This window comes from Gadus chalcogrammus, chromosome 22 (genome assembly GCF_026213295.1).
Source record: "Gadus chalcogrammus isolate NIFS_2021 chromosome 22, NIFS_Gcha_1.0, whole genome shotgun sequence".
NCBI lineage: Eukaryota > Metazoa > Chordata > Actinopteri > Gadiformes > Gadidae > Gadus > Gadus chalcogrammus.
In genome coordinates, this window is record NC_079433.1 from 4,670,162 (window position 1) to 4,689,781 (window position 19,620).

The window sequence follows — 19,620 nt, forward strand, 5'->3', positions numbered from 1 at the left end:
AGATTTATGTTCATTGTTGTATTGTTAAATAATGACCTGTATTCCCAATGAGACCCACAAGGTGAATGACGTCTCAGTATTATGAGCGCATTGTGGTTTTTTTCCTCTATTCAAGAGTTTTCCACACGTGTTGATGATTGATCCTAATTTGACTATGTTTTCGGTGTGGTAAATGGTGTTTATGATTTAAAATATTATTGTATGGTCATCTAAGATGACCAAGGAGGGATTGTTACGTATTTTAAGAATCTAAGCTACCCCCACATAGACCAAAATGAAGCAGGACCAAACATATAAGCCGTAAATACTATACATAGCCACAAGGGGAGCAATACCTTATTGGAGGCTGCTCCAGCCACAGATAGCAGCACTTTTATATATACGAAGAAGCCGAAGTCATTACGTCACCCCGGCTACGCCCACTTGGCGGTCTCTTACCTGTGCGCCCAGTGTGAAGAGACCAGAGATTAATAACCACACGCGCGCAGGGTCACGGGCCTCTGCCCGTGGCCCATAGATCAGAGATTTGCAGCGACACCCGCGAGGGGACATGGGCCTTTGCCCATGTCCCGTAGTAGCCAGAGTTATTATCTCTCACACGTGTTCCATTCTTTAGCTACAATTCCCTCCGTATAGCTTCAGTTACCATGCCGAAACATGCAGACGACTTATAATAAATGAAGTGAGTCTAAAGCAACCCGGGATTGGACAACTTTCTTTGAGAAAACGCAACAGTAGGAAATCCACATCGCCATCGGAAAGCTGTAACGTTATAACGGTGAAGAGACAGAAAACACTGTCTAACGTTATTTAGGCCTATTACCTAGTTGTTAAAGTTTCTGAGCCAAAGGTTATTCATCCAACTAAAACCTGTTTATATATAGACATTTGCAAATTTATTTGGATTGAAAATAGCTAGAAAGTACTGACTTACCTCGGAAATGTTGGTAAGAAGTGAAGATTTTCGTAACGTCACTCTTCAAAAATGCAATTCTCGGTCGGTAGCGATACGAACGCTGATTGGCCAGAGCGTTGTATTCCTGGTACAATTCTTGGTAGCGATGCGAGCGCTGATTGGCCAGAGCGTCGTATTCTTGGTAGATTCTTGGTAGCAGACTGAAATGTGATTGCCTGTCACCACCAAGAATGAACTCTACTTACAGGTGGCAGGTTCTGACTCATGACTCTACTGTACATGTGACCAACAGTATTCAGTAGACTGAGGGCTTCCAAACGTTCGTTGTATGTTGCGAAATAATCCCAGGACAGTTCAAAGTTCACGGACTCTGGTTCGAGTCTCGAACGACGCTAAACACGCTTCGATCGATCTACTTCGACGCAAAACACAATTCTATCTATCGACTTAAATCTTTTAACGAGCTTGGTTAACCACCCTGTTGTTAATCAATAATTAGCTGCTATATGCAATGGAAGTGTAGAAACCAAAACCACCTGCCATTATCCAGTTTAGAGATAGACATAAAGTGTACTTTGATTTTGTTTTATGGTTTAGGAATACACTGCAGTTTCAAACTAATACATACGCGACGAAAATGGAAACCTGATAATAAAAACACAGCGGGAATGCGAGGTTTCCGTTTTTTCTAGTCGACTTATCTTTAGCTCCTCAAACTGAACTCCCTGGTGTGGACGCAATGTAAAATAAAACGAATACAACTAACGTTACCTATTCAATAAAACACATTACTGAACATTCAAATTACCATATACATCGAAATCATACACGTTCATACACAAACTCGTGGAGTGCAAATAGGCTAATTGGATGTTACGAGTGGGACTACTAAACTTATTTTGTGACCGATAACCGATAACGTGCAGGTGCATGCTGTCTGGCTGTGTTCTGGCGCCATCAAGAGGCGGGTTATGGTTATAGATAGATGGATATTTAAGACATTCACTAAATAAGAACATTGACAACAGGAACAACGGGGTAACCGGTAGTATAAAACACATTTAATTAGTCAGTAACAACCATTCATTCTTCATCCTTATGTGCGATCAATCCCTCTTATTTATTTATTTATTTATTCTACTTTACTTTACCATGAACTTGAAATCCTTACAGAGTCTTTACTACCTAGATGTGATTAATGTTGTTCTGTTTACAAGTAAAGCTCCAACTTTTATGCATTGTTCCTATATTTTCAAACAGTCTTCTTTTGCGTCTGATACTCTTCTGTTAACTCACAGCCATTAGGAGGCGGCATGCAACAGCAAAACAGTTAAGTGCTGATGACCATTCACCTTATGATGACATCATCGTCATCCTAATCATCGTCCTCCACTGTGTGACCTCATCGTCCCCCCATATAACGATGTCATCGTCCACGTTCTGACGACGTCGCCACTCGCGCTACGACGACGTCGTCACTCGCGCTACGACGACGTCCTCACGATGACGATGACGTCCTCACGAGGACGAGGACGACGACGACCTCACGACCGCCGCGATGACCTCATCAATCTGTTGCCGCGGAGCCCGTCGTCAGGTTCCCTCGCGTGGTTGCCGAGCGACCGCCGCCGTCGTCAGTCGTCGCTGTCGTCGTTGCTGTCCTCGGAGGAGAAGTGGGCGGCGCCCCGGTTGTCGTCGCGGTAACAGCGGGCCAGCAGGCGCAGCTGCTCTAGAGCCTCCTCGTACTCGGACAGCTCGGGCCCCTGGGAGAGGAAGCTGGGGGCCAGGCGGCGGATGTTTAGGGCCCCCACGGCGCGGTGGAGCTCGGCCAGCCAGGGGCCAAGGGCCGGGCCGGACTGGAGGCAGGAGAGGACGGGCACGGAGGCGACGGTGGGGGGCACGGCTGTAGATACAGAGGGGGAGGGGGGGGGGGGGGGGAGGGAGGGAGGGAAGAGAGGGAGGGGGAGAGGGAGGGAGGGAGGAAAGGTGGGCGAGACCAGGGACAAAGACAGGAGAGGGAAAATAGAGTAAGAGAGGAAAGAGAGTAGAGAGAAAGGAGAGAAAAAATAAAAGAGCGAGAGAGAGAAAAGAGAGAAAGGAGAGATATTTTTTTAAAGAGAGAATGAGAGACAGACAGTGTCAGAGAGAGAGACAGAGAGAAAGAGAGAGAGAGAGAGACCAGGGACAGAGTTCAGAAGGGAGCTCTGTGAGTCCACAGCAGAGCAGACTGGGTGGTCTACTAGTATTGTGTGAAGGTTCAAACTTCAAACCCAAGAGTCCGCGGTCCACCCGTAGACAGCCCCGCCCTAGACCCCCCTACCTGCTCGTTAAGGACATGCATCTAAAACAATCACTAAGTAGCTTTGTCTGTCTTTGACCCATGTGTGTTACTACAGATTTCTTCAAACTGACTATTAGAGCCCTAAACATGAGAATCGAGTTCATCGTCGGTCCACCGTTAGCTGATGAGCAACACCAGAGCGTCCATGACGTTGCCGTGATTCGACTGGCACGAGTCAGGGAGGGCGGACTGGAGGGGAGCGGGCCGGTACTCACCGCCGGGGGCCAGGTAGCGGCTCTGCAGACAGCCCTGCTCCCCCAGGTCTGAGCTGAAGACCCGGGGGAAGGGCGGGGTCAACAGGCTGGGGCTGGAGAGCAGGTGCATGGCCCTGTGTGGGGGCAGACGGTAAGAGGAAGAGGATGGTCAACAGGTTCAATTTGATGAGAAACTTTGTTCATTCTAAAAGAAGAAAAAAAAATAGGTTTATTCCAACATGCATGGTCGTTTGTTTGTTTGTTTGTTTGTTTGTTTGCACCATGTTTTGCGTGTGTGCGTGCGTTGGACACCTACAGATCACCAGTAGGGTAGAAGGAGGCCATGTAGGAGGCCAGTACGTCCTCCCCACTTTTCAGCCCGTGTAGAGCGTTGGGGGCTTGTGGCCCATTGAGTGCACGGCTGAAATCAGAATATAATAATATGAATGGCAACAGTAATAAAATGGCAACAGTAATATCATTATAACAGTAAAGCCATTACAACAATAAAGCCATGGCAACAATAAAGCCATAGCACTGGTCAATCCAATACCATAGAAACAGCATAACCTAACAGTAATACCACAACAACATCATAGCAACAGGTTAACCATAGCTATAGTAATAACATAGCAAGAGTAAAACCACAGCAACAGTCAAACCACAGCAACAGTCAAACCACAGCAACAGTCAAACCACAGCAACAGTCAAACCACAGCAACAGTCAGACCACAGCAACAGTCAGACCACAGCAACAGTCAAACCACAGCAACAGTCAGACCACAGCAACAGTCAGACCACAGCAACAGTCAAACCACAGCAACAGTCAGACCACAGCAACAGTCAGACCACAGAAACAGTCAGACCACAGAAACAGTCAAACCACAGAAACAGTCAGACCGCTGCAACAGTCAGACCACAGCAACAGTCAGACCACAGCAACAGTCAGACCACAGCAACAGTCAGACCATAGCAACAGTCAGACCACAGCAACAGTCAGACCACAGCAACAGTCAGACCACAGCAGCAGTCAGACCACAGCAACAGTAAAACCATAGCAATAGTCAGACCACAGCAACAGTCAGACCACAGCAACAGTCAGACACAGCAACAGTCAGACCAGGACCCCTACCTGACAAGGCGTTGTTCGTCCAGGCCCCTCAGCGTCAGCAGCTGAGCAAAACACTGACCGCCACCGCCGTCCGGGCACGACGATAAGGGTCTCCACGGCAACGCATCGGCGCAGCTACTCAGGGCGTCGGGCAGCGTGGCGCCTTGCATCATGGGTAAGGGAACAGCGCCGTATGCAGCCACCACCTGCAAGACGGAACGAGGAGTATGAGACAGCTCCATCAAGGCTATCCTGGGGGAGGCCAGGGTGGGCCTGGGGGGGGCCAGGCTACCTCCCTACAACCAGGGGGAGGGACGCTGGAAGACTGGGTCCCACCAACCAGGGGGAGGGACAGTGGAAGACTGGGTCCCTCCAACCAGGGGGAGGGACAGTGGAAGACTGGGTCCCTCCAACCAGGGGGAGGGACGGTGGAAGACTGGGTTCAGAGTCAGACGACTAAAGCAACTGAGATGGATACGAAGTCACTAATCTTAGCTCAATCCAACAGAGTGACCTCTTTTCCATGGTCAAGTCCCGGAGAAGAGAGTTTGAAGCTCAATAGCGTGATAGGGAAAACCTAAAAACACAGTTGGTCGTCATCATCCAATCCACTGCGCCAGGAGACGGGATCTACCAGGTCTGCTTAACCAATCGCATGGCTGCCTGGAGATCCATTAGGTATTGCCGACCCTAAATGTGTCCCCAGAACCGAAACCATAACCAGCTAGACGGAAGAAGAACGTAGCTCCACCCCGACCCCTAGCCTAGCCCAGTGGGACACTTGGAGTTCAGCGACTAGCACACCTGCAACCAGACTAGGAGGAGCTAATCCCTGGGAGCAATCATCATCATCATCAGTAGTAGCACAGTAGTCCTATATTTATTTTATATCCTTTTTTATTTATGCATACTACCTCAATGATGTTTTTGCACTGAACAAGGACTGCACCTAATTGCGTTGTATCTGTTACAATGACAAATGAATACATTCTATTCTATCACCACACATGACGTTGGGGGGTTCACCTTTCTCCCAGAGCCGGTCAGCAGGTCCGCCATCTGGCCCACCGGGACGCCGTTCTGTCGGAGGCGGCAGGGCGCGGTCAGGGCGTCCAGGGCCAGCGCCAGGACCGAGCTGGAGTGGTACCACAGGGAGGGCTGTGCCAGGGAGGGCCGGGTTCCAAAGGGAATGCAGAACACAGGCAGCCAATCAGCACTAGATGTACCATTATGAACGAGAGGTTCAAACGGGACGTCGGAGACGTTGAGGCCTTTTGTTTCACCGCCAGGTGTCACTTCCAATTAGAGCATTTAGCAGACGCAGGCTTACATCGGTTAATACACACATTGACACACCGACGGCAGAGTCAACCATGCAAGGCGACAGCCAGCTCGTCAGGAGCAGTCAGGGTTAAGTGTCTTGCTCAGGGACACATCAACACTCGGCTAGGAGGAGCTGGGGATCGAACTAGCAACCTTTCGGTTACGAGACAACAGCTCTACCTCCTGAGCTAAGCCGACCCACCTGTCCAGCCAGTTCAATTTCCGTAGGATGCAGTGTAATTGTGATGTCGAGGTAACGACGTGACCAAGTCTGAGCATGCCCACTGAATATGAATGGTTAGAAAACGACCAAATACATGAGAAATCGATCCACTCGGGACATCCCAGAGTGGGACGCCACCCTGATGTACGATGGATCGACCCGACTCCAGCACCTTCCCCTGTTGGTACAGTCCACCGAGGATGTTGATCCACCAATCATACACCAGGGTGGAGCCTGGCCCCCTTGTTTGCGACGTGGACGCAGAGCCACTCACGTCGTAGGTGAGGTGGGGGAAGGCCACGGGGGGGCCCGGGCGCCTGCCAAGCCCCCCTCTCAGGGTCAGGGGGCAGAAGAAGGAGCTGTTGTTGGCCATGTGCACCATGCCCAGCGCCGTGTTGATCACGTGGTAGATGTCCTTCATCGGGGTCTGAGGGGAAGGGAGAGCGAGGGCGTTACGACTCGAGACGGCGGCGAGGAGCGACCAGTGGTGGAGAACGGGGGTGAAGTGGTGGTGGTGGTGGACCGGTGTGTCCTCAAACACACCAATTACATTGGTGTGTTTGAGGACTGACAATGGAAATATTGAATGAATGAACACAGAGAATTATTAATTGTTATTTGTTACGCCTTATTTTTTACATGTTAACGAGAATTTATTGATAATTTGACTGCACTAAATCTCTGGTGGGTCTTCTGCCAAAAGTGGACCCTTTCCTAACGGGGAACCTGTAAGCCAATCCGCTCACCGTGTCAGGATGGGTGACAGGGACCATTCCCCAGGTGAGGATGCCCTTCCCTCCGTACGAGTCCTGGAGCAGCTCCGTGACCTTTGACCCCAGGCCGGAGAAGCCGTTGGTCAGGTCGCAGAGCACCTGGAAGCCCTGGTGTGGGACCGGCGAGAGCAGAGGGGGGGCACGGAGAGACGGGTTAGTGGGGGCTCGTTACTATGGAGACCAGACCATAAATGCCCGCGGAGTGGCATTGCATTGAACGGGTTTTCGATATGAATGTACAATTGCATTTTTAAGCAACTGAAAATACAACAGAAGGTTAATTGATAAATAAATAAATAAGGACAACGTAATCATTTTGAAAGTGCAATCATGAAAAATTAGTCACACGAATAAAATCTCGGAATCAAAACAAACCTGAAACATCTAAAATACAGCTCAAGACGTACAAGCTCATGACATCAATTAAACAAGGAAAAGCCGAATGGAGACTGAGACGCGACTGGATGCGGGATTGTGTTGTTCCGTGTGTGTGGGGCTGTGTACCTGCAGGTTGTCACACTCCTCTATGAAGAAGTGCAGCCGGTCCTCCACGTCCTCCAGGACCGGGCCCTGCAGCAGGGGCTCCCCCTGGCCGAAAGCCTCCAGGCGGTGGGTCTCCCTGGCCCCCACACACACACACTTAGTTGAATCCGACTGAATTTAATTAAACTGGACTACAAACTGAAAGGTGTACTTAAAAAAATAACTACAGATCCCATGAAGAAATTCCTTAAAATACAGCACTTTCAGATCTTCTCACACACACACACACACACACACACACACACACACACACACACACACACACACACACACACACACACACACACACACACACACACACACACACACACACACACACACACACACACACACACAGTGAATTAATAAATACCCTTAGGTTAGAAAAGCAGTCGAGGTTGCTCCTTACCCGCCGTGGTTGTACTGGTGGATGACGGAGACCGTGCGAGGATGGAGGTGTATCCGCAGGAAGTCTGACCACACCCGGACACTGCCCTCCAGCGCATAGCTCTTAGCCACGCGCTCCAGCTGCCGGTTCACGCTCCCCGCGCCAAAAGCTCCTCCTAAACAAGACAGCATGTCCCTTCGGAAGTTACGACTCAGCACTGACAATGAGGAAGAAATGGCTATGGTTTAGAGCTGGGGTAGGTAATCTGCAGAAACCAGCCAGTCAGCTCGATTTGTAGAGTAACCGGCCGAAAAAACTTTTTTTATTGCTGTCGGGCTGTGATGAGAATATTGACAAATTATTTAAAAAAAAAAAAGCTTCTTAAATAAATGACATGCCCTAGCTTTAATGGTGTCGATATATGTTTAACGATTGGAAGTGTACATACATTTTTTTGCTTATAAAATATTTTTTGTACCTGAGGAATTGGCCTGGTCACTGGAGTCAACCTGGGCCAAAAGCACCCCCGTCTGGCAGGGAACAGAAACTCATTGAATGAGCAAGCGTCACATTATTTTCAGTTAAATATACAGGAAGCAGATCATCATTCATTACACTTTGCATATTAAACTAAACACTACAGGAGGAGGGGATGGCTCTACATATTGGAAGACCACAGAGTTACAGAATTCCAGGAATGCCTGCAATAGAACTGAATCCATCCCACAATAATCACCTCCAGCTTGTCGAGGTCCAGGAGGAAGGGGTTCTTTGAGACCGGGCTCTCCTGGTGCATGGTGACAGGCCCCTCCCTGCACAGCAAAACCAACGCACCCACAATTCAGACACCTCAACAACTACTACAACAACAACACACAAAAACGCTGACGCCGTCAAAGCACGTTTACCAGGAAATGGGGGAGCTTTCTTTGTCTGTGCTGTACAGACAGCCCTCTTGTCGCAGAGTCTGAAGACTTCCTGTGGTAGAGAAGAAGTATTAAAAAATACAGTCTGTGGTGCATTCGAGTCTGTCTGTATGTTCGCAAACACCAGATGCGTTCATATCACCAAGGTACCAATGGGATTGACCACTCATTATAAACAAACCATGTCGATGATACAAACAGTCTAAAAGTATAGGTAGATTGTTTAATTCGTCATTATAAAAGCTGTAGGCATGCAGATGACAGGTTACCTTTGAGGTCCATGGCAATGAGCCTGGGTGTGTAGGTGACCTGCCCATCAATCGTCCGGCCCTCACGGAACGCGACATCGCTGTTGATCTCTCCCAGCTCCTCAGACAGGGAGGCATCCTAAAGGTGAAAACACACACACACACGCCCCCACGTACACACACGGGAGAACATGGTCCAAATAACCTTAGTAATATCACACACAGCCTTTTACCATCCAGGTCCACTGATACAACAATATCCCTCCAATGTTCACTACGTTATGATTATGAGCCGTTGTTACGGCAGTGAATGCCCCATCCACAGCTAATAATGGCCATATCTGGACGACTTTGCGTATGCATGTGGATGCTGTCCAACACATGTTTAAGTTAGACACTACGCACTACCGTTAGCCAAAACCATCCTCACCTGCAGATTCCACCAATGTGTGCCTACAAAGTTGGAATAGTGTCCCAACTGGAGCGTAACGAGTTCTTTACAAAGGCTACTCATCGCGGAGGTGTTAGCAATTTAGATTAAAAACATATCTGAGATTATTAAACATCGTGACTATCCTATTTAAGGCGTAAGACGTTTGTTGCTGGCTCTACCGAACGTGAGCCAAATGCGGATGTAAACCACGAACAGTCTGTCACGCTATTGGTCGGCGTGGGCGGGACAGCGGGATGTCATTGGCTGTCCGGCGGTCATAGTTTGGTTTCATTGTGCCATGGCTTCACGTGTCGGACGATCTGAGAGGAAAGACGGGTTGGGTGGACTGTGAATACGGTCTGCATTTTATTTCAATAGTCAAATTAAACATATGTGTGAACATAATTTTTAATTTTTTATATTTTGTTTGCAAAGAAATAGTACACAAAGTGTACAACTGTATTATTTATTGTTCTACTGTGACTAATGCAAGGTGGCGTTTGCAATAGAGCCATCTGCTGCTTCAAACCGACACTATCCATCATGGTTAGTTCTTCATCACCAACCAACTGAAAGAAAAGTTGAACTTGAATGCTGAAACTTACTTCAAACAATGCTTCGGATTCTCAAAGTGGGTTTACAAGAATAAATTGTAATATAAATAGCCAATGAAAATGACAGCACACATGAATTGAGATAATTTTTATTGCATCACCACAGATGCTTCAATGAGAAAGATGAATGCAGTGATTTCAGAAATGTTAAATGTTCGTGGATGGTGCCAACGATACATTTATCATAATGATGTAATGGAATGAAACACTTCCTTCAAACCTCAACATATCGATAGATCATGTTAAACAGATGAAGCGGACGCAGAAGTATTTTGGCTGCGTGAGGCGTCTCTTTGGTCATCGGGTTTTGCGTCTATGCGAATGCGCCTGACCATTCCCTGAACTCCTCCACCTTGTCCTCCAGGACGGAGCGCAGTTTCTCTGTGGTTGTATCGAACTGCTGGCGGATCTCCTGGAACTTTTCGGCCACGTCTTCGGTAACGGGCTTCAGCAGGCGGTCGATCGTGCTGACTTTATCCGCGGCGTTGTCGCGCACCTCGGCCAAGAAGGGCTCCATCTTGTTCTGGATGTTCTGCACGTTATCCGAGGCGCGCCACTGGAGCTCCTCCACGTAGGCGGCGACGTTCCTGGTGGAATAGTGACGAGCAAAAGAGGCTTTGAGAAATGTTTGTCGATATTTATGGAGTATGTAAAGCAGTGGGGTCGAAAGCCTTTTGATTCCAGAGCTTTTAAATCGAGAAAGATGCTCTAGTCCCTTCCTGCTAATGTATGGCCTGCTTCTGACTCCATTTTAAAGTTATTTAGATTGAAGAATCTGGCAATCTGCCATGTCACCAAATAGTGAGAGGCCTAGCCTATACACCTGCTGCCTCATCTATCGGAATTCACTTTAAATTGCTTTAGATAAAGTATTCTGCCATATCACCAGATAGAGACCTAACCCATGCACCCGCTCCTTCATATATCTTAACTCAGGGTGGGTCTGGGGGGGGTCCGGGTTTGGATCTGGGGGGGTCCAACCCTAACGGCCCAGCCCTTCACGGGGCCTGCCGCCACTCACTTGTTGAACTGCTCGGCGTCCTTGTGCACCCTCTTGCGGATCTTGCGGGCGTAGGTGCTGAAGGTGGAGCTGATGTCGCCGGCGGTCTGCTCCATCACGCTCCTCAGCTCCTGGCTGTACTCGGCGGCGCGCTCGCCGCCGTCCGCCAGGTTGGTGCGCAGCTTCTGCCCCAGCGCCTGCAGGTCGCTGGCCAGCTGCTCCGCCCGCTCCTGGGTGTAGGGGCCGGCCTCGCTGGCCAGCTTCTCCCTGTAGAGGGCCAGCTCGGCCAGGCTGTCCTGGGTCATGAGGCTGGAAGGGGGGTGGGGGGCGGGGAGACAGGGGGGGTTTAGGGTTCAAGGGCGGGGCCAGGTGGTCTAGGGGGTCTGTAAACCCCCTTGCAATGCGTCGACGTGGAACCATAACTAAGCCTTTAGGGTATATATGCTGCTGAGTCTTTCTGCGGTGACATTTTGCACCCTGTTGGGGTCTGATTGTCGGCCTGTGATCGGTTGGCGCTGTAACCGAAGGATAGTGAAGTGGTCAGGGTTTTTTTTGACGAAAAACACACTAAAGCTTCTGGGTTCAATCCTCAATGTCAAAGACTACCAGCAGGCAATCTCTGCACTAGATGCCCTAACCCTGCCGTCTGTTTCGTGACTGAGTAGTAAACAGTGATGTTAGGGTAAAGCCATCCATAAACAAAGTGAGTATGATTGCCACGTATTTGTTGTTCCCCTACTTGAATCCCTCTTTAGCCTCTGAACCGTGTTTGGCGTCTTTCTCTTGTGTGGCCGAAGATCAGTTGGTTTTCTAACTGAAGAACAGAGAGCTGAACTCACTCTATCTCCTGGAACACCTCGGTCTGCTGGAATTCCTCGACCCGGTCTGTGACGTACTCCCTGATACCGCCCACCGCCCTCTCCAAAGAGCTCCAGGCCTCGTCCTGGGGCAGCGTGCGTCCATGGCAACCTGGTTGGGTCCACCGTTTTACATTCAGTCAGTTAGCAAACAAACGCTTCTCCTGAACACGACTTAAAAGGGAGTCGGGGATTAAAACACACGATCAACATCAGACATCTTAGTTGATGATGAATTGGAAATCCAATATGTGTTACCTGAGAAGGCTACCAGGGCGAGAACCACAGCAAAGAACTTCATGATAAATCCTTAAAGACACCTGGAATTAAATGATTCATTCGTTATGTATCAAGGCCAAATTCAAACAATAATAATATGATAATAATTACACTCATAATCACATACATGTAAACAAATTTGTTAATTGCATTGATTCCAATTATTTCACTATTAATAGTCTTTTTAATCATTTACAGTTAACAAAGAGCTGGCAAAATAAAACTAACCTAATTTAACCCTCATCTAACCTTACCCTATGCACAACCTCACATAAGTGTAAGGTTATCCAAGCATAATTGTAATGAGTATTTGTTCATTCCCGTGTCTAGGTCAAACTCACCTGAATGCTATCCCGTGTGTGGACAGAGACGGACCAAGCTTGTATTTAAGCTGCTGGCCGATAGTGTTATCCGATAAATATCAGCGACAAAACTCTGTCCGAAGTTCCCTGCATGGACTGTGGCGTGTCACCTTTTATTGGCATGTTTTTATTAATTGTGTTCCATGTTACACAGCTATATAAAGTACATGGACACGTTGATGATTGATAGGTTTTATGAAATAAATTCCTGAATGATTGGTATTAATTATTTGTCCTAGGCAAGGTAAGGCAACTTTATCCATACAGCACTTTTCATACACAAGGCAGACTCAAAGTGTTTCACAAACAATAAAATGAAAATAATAAAATAAAATAGCAAAGTTAATAAATGCATTGTAGAAAGTGCAATGTATTTAAGATTTAGTAGAAAGCTAAAGCAATCGTCTTCAGTCTTGTTTTAAGAGTGGTCACAGTTGGGGCAAGTCTTAAATCCTCAGGGAGTTTCTTCCAGCTATTTGTTGCAGAGTAACTAAATCCTGCTTTCACATGTATCGTGTTTACTGGGGATAATTAACAGATTGGTCTCAGAAGATCTTAGTGGTCTAGCAGGCTTATGCCTTGGAAGCATATCAGTTATATACATTGCCCCTAAACCATGTAGGGATTTATAGGTGAGCAGCATAATTTTAAAATCAATTAACTTACATATAGGGAGTCAATGTAATGATTTAAGAATTGGTGTAATGTGTGTAATTTTTGGCCTTTGTTAGAACTCCAGCAGCAGCATTCTCAACAAGTTGTAGTTGCCTTAGAGGTGTTTTTAGAAGACCTGTAAGGAGACCATTGCAGTAATCAAGCTTACTAGTGATAAAGGCATGTTTGCGTTTTTGTAAGTCTTAGGTTGACATCAGCCCTCTAAGTTTTTAAGGTGATAATAGGAAGATTTTGTAACTGATTTGACTGTCGAAATGTACATCTGAATTCTTGATAACCCCTCAATTTCTGGTTTTGATTGAGGTTTTCAGGGACAGAGAGTTGGGTCACTTTATGTAAGTAGACCTGAAAAAAAGGTTTGCTGATTGGAGGAATTCTGTGTGTAAGCCTGATTCTATCTTCATTGTTGATACACTTATTGTATGTTGCTTTGGACAAAAGTGTCAGCTAGGTAATTGTAATGTGTTTAATCAAAACTAGGTCTTAACTATTGGGGGCTATAAGTTGTATGTTTTGAACATCATATATCGGAACTAACCTGTATTGGGTTTTCATTCAAATTGGGTTTTGTTGAGGTCACAACATCAGAACTGAAACAAAGGCAAACAACAGATTCGAACAAGCAAGCAAACATTAACAACCAGAATATTTAATACAAACCTTGTGGGTCACACACATAGCGGATTGTTGGGGTTTGGGTCCCATCAGGCCACCATCCTGTGATCAGGTCTACCAAAGAAAACAAAACAAAGATCAAAGGTCGCTTCAACTCCTAATCCAAGTGACACGCAAAAGACAGTCCAAGCAGACCATCGTTTCTGCTGAGTCACAGAGAAACTTTCTGCAGGACCAGAGCCAACCAAAGATAATGAGTAATCCAGTTAGATTTGATTTGATTGAATATGAATTACCCATGAGGAGCTATAAATGGATAGTTAATCTATAATAAAAAAATAATAGGTGGTAGATAGGTGGTTCAAATGTTAGAAGTGGTTTACTTCCAATCCCAAGGTGGTATTTGTGATATTTAAAAACACATAATTTCATGAATGTAACTTTTTAGATATCTCTGGTCATTCTGCTTTTATGTACCAGGCCATGGGCAATAGATTCAACCTGTGACGATAGTACACATTGACCATCCACCCATTTCATAGCTGCGTTTGGCTCAAAGATGCCTACAGGAAGACTGCGGACACCGGGGTTTGAACCTTAAACCCCCCGTCTGGGAGCCAAGCGACATAGCCACTGTATTGGTGGTGTTTCATTAGATTTGATGTGCTTGCGTTTTTAAGTGGTTTATCTCTGAAAGAGACCGAGTTGGCCTACAGAAACCACAAAGATCTCAGGGTTGTGTGGTCCCTGATTCCTGGAGGTATGAAGAAAAGGTCTAAGGAAAATGTAAAAACTATGATTTAGTTCATATTTGTAATTTGTAATCTACTTTCAACACCAACAGAATAGGAAATCTCCCAGACCGGTCTTATTTATTTGAGCCATTCTGGAGATGAAGAAACAATCAATTAAGACCTTTGATGATCTATCATTGATAAATTGATTTACACACAAATCATATTACTTCATCTGGCGGGATACGGTTTGGTCTTTTTATGCATGAATAAACATTCACTGTTGGTTAATGGATGAAGTGAAGTGAACGGTGTAGTATTTAACCAAGTGGTGTTGTTTCCTGTAGAGTCTGATATTTTTAGTGTTGTAGAACTAGTACAATATTGTTTTCCACACAACAGAAAAAGATACAAACAGAAGATACACGTCAACGGTTTATTGTCAATTGACAGACACACACTTGACACTTTAAGGCTCATGTGTGATAAAGTAAACACAATCCGACTTTGTTCAAATGCTGTTCGATATTAACCGTCCAAAGCGTTGAACTATGATACCGCCGAATCAAAACCCTTCATATATTGCACTTCTTCTGCGGCCCAGGGCTATGACCTAGTCCCCGACGTCATCACACAAACAGGACGGAATCAACAAACGCCGCAAAACACTCCTCTGACCCACGGGGGGGATCCGAGAGGCTGCGTCGGTCCGGTTCACTTGGTCATCTCGCTGACGGTCTCCCACAGGAGGTCCAGCTGCTCCTGGAGTTTCTGGGAGTTGACCTCCATGGTCTTCTTCAGGTCCTCCCCGTAGGGCGTCAGGCTCCTCTGGATCTCCTCCGTCCTCTGGGCCAGCCGCCTCTGGAAGTCCTGGGTGATGGGCTCCATGTTCCTCTGGAACTCCAGCACGCTCTGGTCCATCTTCTGCCTCAGCTCGTCGGTCAGGGGCCCCATCTGCTCCTGGATGCGCAGGATGCTCTGGTCCAGCCTCTCCTTCAGCACCCGGCTCTTCTGCTGCACGTCGGCGTCCATGGCCCGGGCGTACAGCGTCACCCCCTTGGTCATCTCCGTCACCTCGGACATCTGCCTCTCCAGGTCTTCCTTCAGCTCGTCGGCGTAGGGCTGGAGGTGGGCGCTCAGGAGGCTCAGGTCGCTCTCCACGCGGCCCTTCAGCTGCTCCGCCTCCCGGGACACCTTGGCGAGGAGCTCCTGGCTCATGGGCGCCGCCTGGGACTGGAGGGTCACGGTGAGCTTGTTCACGACGTCGGTGCTCTCGGAGATGAGTTTGCTGTGGAGGGTAGAGGAGGCGGGAACAGGGGGAGAGGAGATCAGTATCTGGACTTTACTGGTTTCTGGTTGGATTGTTTTACATACGTACAAGTCCCCAGACAAACATAAACCAGGCAGGTTGGTCAACTCTGGTGGCTAGGGGGTTATGGATCCCAGCTGAATGGTCCTAGGTTCGATCCCCAATGTCCTCACCAAGTCTACCAGTAGATATCCTTAGGATAAATGCCATGACCCCAAGCCCTTAGTCCTTAATGGATCTGAAATCACTGTGAAGCCCCTCGGATCAAAGTTAATGGTCAATAATATGAAGCTCACTTGAACTCATGTCCCAGCTGAGACTGCTTGATCTGCTCCACAGAGTCTTCTGCGGTGCGGGTCATCTTGGCAACATAGTCCCAGAATAAATCCTTCGCCATGTCCAGCTGCTGCTGGGGCTCCATCGTGAATTCGGCATTGCAACCTGCTGGAGAAACAACGTAGGATGAGAGTAAAGTCCAACTTCTGTTTGAGGTACTTGTGAGTAGATTCTAGTTTTTAGTTTGTGTATTTCCCATTTTTAACTTACCAGCAAAGACTGCGAGGACCACGACCACAAAGAGCTTCATGATGGATGATAAAATTGATCTGGATCGACCTTCTGCCTGCGAGTGAACAGTGGATTGTGGCTCCGCTGGACTTGACCGGAATATATGGTCTTGAGGCACTCTGAGAACGTCGAGGGGTAAAGTTCATAGTCAAGTGCCCTGCTGTACGTCTCTGTGTCACACACGCGTACGTCCACGTAACCATGTGGAAGGTGACCTCAGGTTGCACACTGCCGATGATGGTTCTGCGTCATTGGCTGAAGGGTTGTCTCTGAATCACAGGGATCAGGAAATCAACCGATATCGAGGAAACATAAAAGATATGGCGGCCATTTTGAGTGAAGTATTTGTATGGAATGTATTTTTAAGTTATGTATTGTACATTACACTATATATCCATTTTATTTGAGTGACAATGAGTACATAAAGGACAAATCTAGGCTGTAAAAGAAAATTGGCTTAAATGGCTTTAAAGCAATCGAAAACATACATTCATGACGCAATGCAATGAATCAGTGAAACATCCCGCTGAATACTGTGAGATTAGATGTAGAAGTACTGGATAGTTGCTGTGCAAATATATTGATTCATACAGTTTTTCATTGATTGAGGTAAAGCACAGGGCACGTCTAAACAGTGAAACAGTGAAACAGTGAAACAACCACATAGACTAACATATCTTGATGTTAGCCTATCAGAGAAGACCTTTGAGCCTGTGGTTCTCCTGTCCCAACCCTGGGGAGGGATGGACGGACGGACTGACGGACAGTCCACCCATTATAAGAATCCTAACAATATCTTCAAAAGCTTTGGAGAAAAGCCATAGGAAAAATTTTCCGCCGAAAGCGGACAATTATGTTATATTTCTGAAGTAGCCTATTTTTAAACGCCAAACACGTCTTGGTTCTGAGCACTAGATGGGTGGTGGGGTTTGTAATACCACGGATGGCTATCATAAACCAGCGGGAGTAATCAGATGACGAGGTCACAGGGAATGTAACTTGGTGAGACAGGAGGGCGTACAACAGGGCACAATGACGAACTTTGCCCTCTCCAACAAGCTATAAAAGGCCCTGAGAGAACATCTCTCCCACAACAACACCTTGAGGCTCCAAAGAAGCAGGTAAGCAACGATATATTCACGCAGACCGCTGGTATTCTACCTCCATGACCAGTTGGGTTGCATTCGATTCTAAGATGATGGATTTTTTTTCGGATTGAGTGTTGACCGTGTGCTTCTTTCTTTGACCACCAGTGTCACCACCACCACCACCACCACCACCACCACCACCACCACCACCATGAAGGTCTTTGCAGTGCTAGCGCTGACCCTTTTCTCCGGTAAGTGAAGTGATCTCATATCCCGGGGCCGGATAGTGTAGCGGCTACAGGGGGTTTAAGTCCCAGCCGAAAGGTTCTGGGTTTGATTCCCCATGTCTGCAGTCTAACCCGTAGGTCGGCAAGAGGCCCTAATCCTATCTGCTCCTTAACAGCGTGTGTCTTTATTCACTGTAAGTCACTTTAACGACCACATAGTAGTACTGTTTCTAAAGTGCAGGATGTCCTTCCCCACAGCGTGCAACGCTGACCTGCTGTGGCAGGACCCGGCCCAGACCAGCGTCGCCACAGTCAGGGATGCCTTCTGGGACTACGTCGCCAAGGCAACCACCACCGCGGAGGAGTCCCTCCAGCAGATCAAACAGTCCGCCCTGGGACAGGAAGTGGAGTAAGAGCGCTCACATTAACCTGGATGTTCTGTTTCAGTCGTTTTGATCAAAAACACAGTCAGTACTGGCGTTATTATGAACCAATCAAGATTCGGCAGACTTTCTAAAAAGGAACAAAAAATCAGCAATTGCAGATTAAAGTACATAGGAGTTAATTACAGGTTGTGCATTAAAGAGGTAGAGATGGTACTTTTCAACACAAAAGTATTGTCAGGACACGATCAATCTGCGAAAGAAGCCCCATTCCGACAGGATTAGTTTGATGTACCACTAACTACATCAGTGGAATACTTTTCACTGATTAGATAAGTCAAAGGTCATTCTAGTATCACTAACCCCCCCCCCCCCCTCCCCCTTCTCTGTGAACAGCACCAGGATCTCCGAGAGCTCCCAGGCCGTGACCCAGTACACCCTGGCCCTCCAGAACCAGGTGGCCCCCATGACCCAGGAGCTGCTGGCCAAGCTGTCCCTGGAGGCCGAGGCCCTGAAGACCCGCGTCGACTCTGAGCTGGCCTCCGCCGGCGTGGCGCTCCAGCCCTACCTGGCCGAGCTGAAGGAGGAGCTCCAGAAGCAGATGGACACCCTGCAGAAGGAGGTGCTGCCCTTCGCCCAGTCCATGGACGCCGAGACCCTGAAGGCCACCGTGCAGCAGAGGAGCCAGGAGCTGAAGGAGAGGCTGGACCAGAGCCTCCAGGGCATCCAGACCCAGATGGGACCCCTGACCGAGAGCCTGAAGCAGAAGGTGGACCAGAGCGTGCTGGACTTCCAGAGCAAGATGGAGCCCATCACCCAGGACTTCCAGAGGCAGCTGGCCCAGAAGAGCCAGGAGATCCAGCAGAGCCTGACCCCCATGGCAGAGGAGCTGAAGGCCAAGCTGACCGTCAACACCCAGGACCTGCAGAGCCAGCTGGCCGAGCTCTGGAAGTCCTTCAACGAGAAGATCCAGTAATGGATCGATCCTGAGACCCATCCACAACCCCCCCCCCCTTGTCTTGAGACACACTGGTTATTTAATGTTGAATTGAACAAATAAAAAAAGTATTTTCAAGCGCAAATATTGTGTCTAAAGTTCTTGTCATGCCAGAATCATAGACTTGAGTAAAATCCTTCAAGGGGAAAAGTTTGGTAGTAAGTTCTACATCAAGGTGATTAAATCGACTCACGGCAAAAAGCTTCATAATATATATATATATTATAAAAAAATATATAGGTATATATATACTGTATAATAGCTAGAGGGATCAAAAAAACCCAGGGATTCCATGAATGGGTGAAGGCACATGTTGGGAGGCATGCTTTACTGAACCTACTTTATACTCAGTGAGTGCCCCAACCCAACTGTTCCCTAATGTATCGCCTCGGATCAATAAAGATCCACCTAATCCTAACTTGATCTATAATGATCACCTGCTACCATTTTTGTCTACTGTATTTTACACGATGGATTAAAACCAATATTTAAGACTCACAAACTACTCTGAGTAA

At 47.5% G+C, this 19,620-nt stretch overlaps 4 protein-coding genes across 4 annotated transcripts; 1 reads left to right on the forward strand and 3 right to left on the reverse strand.

Moving 5' to 3' along the window:
• Positions 1-1,793: 1,793 nt before the first annotated feature.
• msto1 (misato mitochondrial distribution and morphology regulator 1) lies at positions 1,794-9,606 on the reverse strand. The gene is made up of 14 exons (XM_056582217.1): positions 9,396-9,606; positions 8,987-9,104; positions 8,700-8,769; positions 8,528-8,603; positions 8,270-8,321; positions 7,813-7,966; positions 7,386-7,500; positions 6,855-6,989; positions 6,383-6,535; positions 5,589-5,720; positions 4,584-4,768; positions 3,768-3,872; positions 3,473-3,585; positions 1,794-2,819 (listed from the first exon to the last, which is right to left on the reverse strand). Exons 1-14 carry the CDS (start codon positions 9,477-9,479, stop codon positions 2,551-2,553), a joined length of 1,761 nt encoding a protein of 586 aa, XP_056438192.1. The 5' UTR covers positions 9,480-9,606; the 3' UTR covers positions 1,794-2,550.
• Positions 9,607-10,023: 417 nt separating this feature from the next.
• apoea (apolipoprotein Ea) lies at positions 10,024-12,592 on the reverse strand. The gene is made up of 5 exons (XM_056583197.1): positions 12,490-12,592; positions 12,128-12,189; positions 11,852-11,981; positions 11,034-11,321; positions 10,024-10,599 (listed from the first exon to the last, which is right to left on the reverse strand). The coding sequence occupies exons 2-5, from the start codon at positions 12,168-12,170 to the stop codon at positions 10,326-10,328; spliced, it is 735 nt and encodes a 244-aa protein (XP_056439172.1). The 5' UTR covers positions 12,171-12,189; positions 12,490-12,592; the 3' UTR covers positions 10,024-10,325.
• Positions 12,593-14,967: 2,375 nt separating this feature from the next.
• On the reverse strand, positions 14,968-16,657 carry LOC130376304 (apolipoprotein A-IV-like). Its single transcript, XM_056583532.1, has 3 exons — positions 16,390-16,657; positions 16,140-16,287; positions 14,968-15,822 (listed from the first exon to the last, which is right to left on the reverse strand). The coding sequence occupies exons 1-3, from the start codon at positions 16,427-16,429 to the stop codon at positions 15,249-15,251; spliced, it is 762 nt and encodes a 253-aa protein (XP_056439507.1). The 5' UTR covers positions 16,430-16,657; the 3' UTR covers positions 14,968-15,248.
• Positions 16,658-17,387: 730 nt separating this feature from the next.
• On the forward strand, positions 17,388-19,116 carry LOC130376097 (apolipoprotein A-IV-like). The gene is made up of 4 exons (XM_056583321.1): positions 17,388-17,531; positions 17,664-17,749; positions 17,984-18,134; positions 18,505-19,116. The coding sequence occupies exons 2-4, from the start codon at positions 17,710-17,712 to the stop codon at positions 19,082-19,084; spliced, it is 771 nt and encodes a 256-aa protein (XP_056439296.1). The 5' UTR covers positions 17,388-17,531; positions 17,664-17,709; the 3' UTR covers positions 19,085-19,116.
• The last annotated feature ends 504 nt before the right edge of the window (positions 19,117-19,620 follow it).

Excerpts from the sequence above, each read along its gene's own strand:
- msto1 (XM_056582217.1), bottom strand. The coding sequence starts at position 9,479 with ATGAGTAGCCTTTGTAAAGAACTCGTTACGCTCCAGTTGGGACACTAT. Across the intron at positions 9,105-9,395 it reads CACATTGGTGGAATCTGCAG|GATGCCTCCCTGTCTGAGGA; the intron begins GTGAGGATGGTT and ends TTTCACCTTTAG. Across the intron at positions 4,769-5,588 it reads TGACCGGCTCTGGGAGAAAG|GTGGTGGCTGCATACGGCGC; the intron begins GTGAACCCCCCA and ends TCCGTCTTGCAG.
- apoea (XM_056583197.1), bottom strand. The coding sequence starts at position 12,170 with ATGAAGTTCTTTGCTGTGGTTCTCGCCCTGGTAGCCTTCTCAG. Across the intron at positions 11,982-12,127 it reads CGCCCTGGTAGCCTTCTCAG|GTTGCCATGGACGCACGCTG; the intron begins GTAACACATATT and ends GGACCCAACCAG. Across the intron at positions 11,322-11,851 it reads GAGGTGTTCCAGGAGATAGA|CCTCATGACCCAGGACAGCC; the intron begins GTGAGTTCAGCT and ends CCCCCCTTCCAG.
- LOC130376304 (XM_056583532.1), bottom strand. The coding sequence starts at position 16,429 with ATGAAGCTCTTTGTGGTCGTGGTCCTCGCAGTCTTTGCTG. Across the intron at positions 16,288-16,389 it reads GGTCCTCGCAGTCTTTGCTG|CAGGTTGCAATGCCGAATTC; the intron begins GTAAGTTAAAAA and ends TTGTTTCTCCAG. Across the intron at positions 15,823-16,139 it reads CAGCTGGGACATGAGTTCAA|CAAACTCATCTCCGAGAGCA; the intron begins GTGAGCTTCATA and ends TACCCTCCACAG.
- LOC130376097 (XM_056583321.1), top strand. The coding sequence starts at position 17,710 with ATGAAGGTCTTTGCAGTGCTAGCGCTGACCCTTTTCTCCG. Across the intron at positions 17,750-17,983 it reads AGCGCTGACCCTTTTCTCCG|CGTGCAACGCTGACCTGCTG; the intron begins GTAAGTGAAGTG and ends CCTTCCCCACAG. Across the intron at positions 18,135-18,504 it reads GCCCTGGGACAGGAAGTGGA|CACCAGGATCTCCGAGAGCT; the intron begins GTAAGAGCGCTC and ends CTCTGTGAACAG.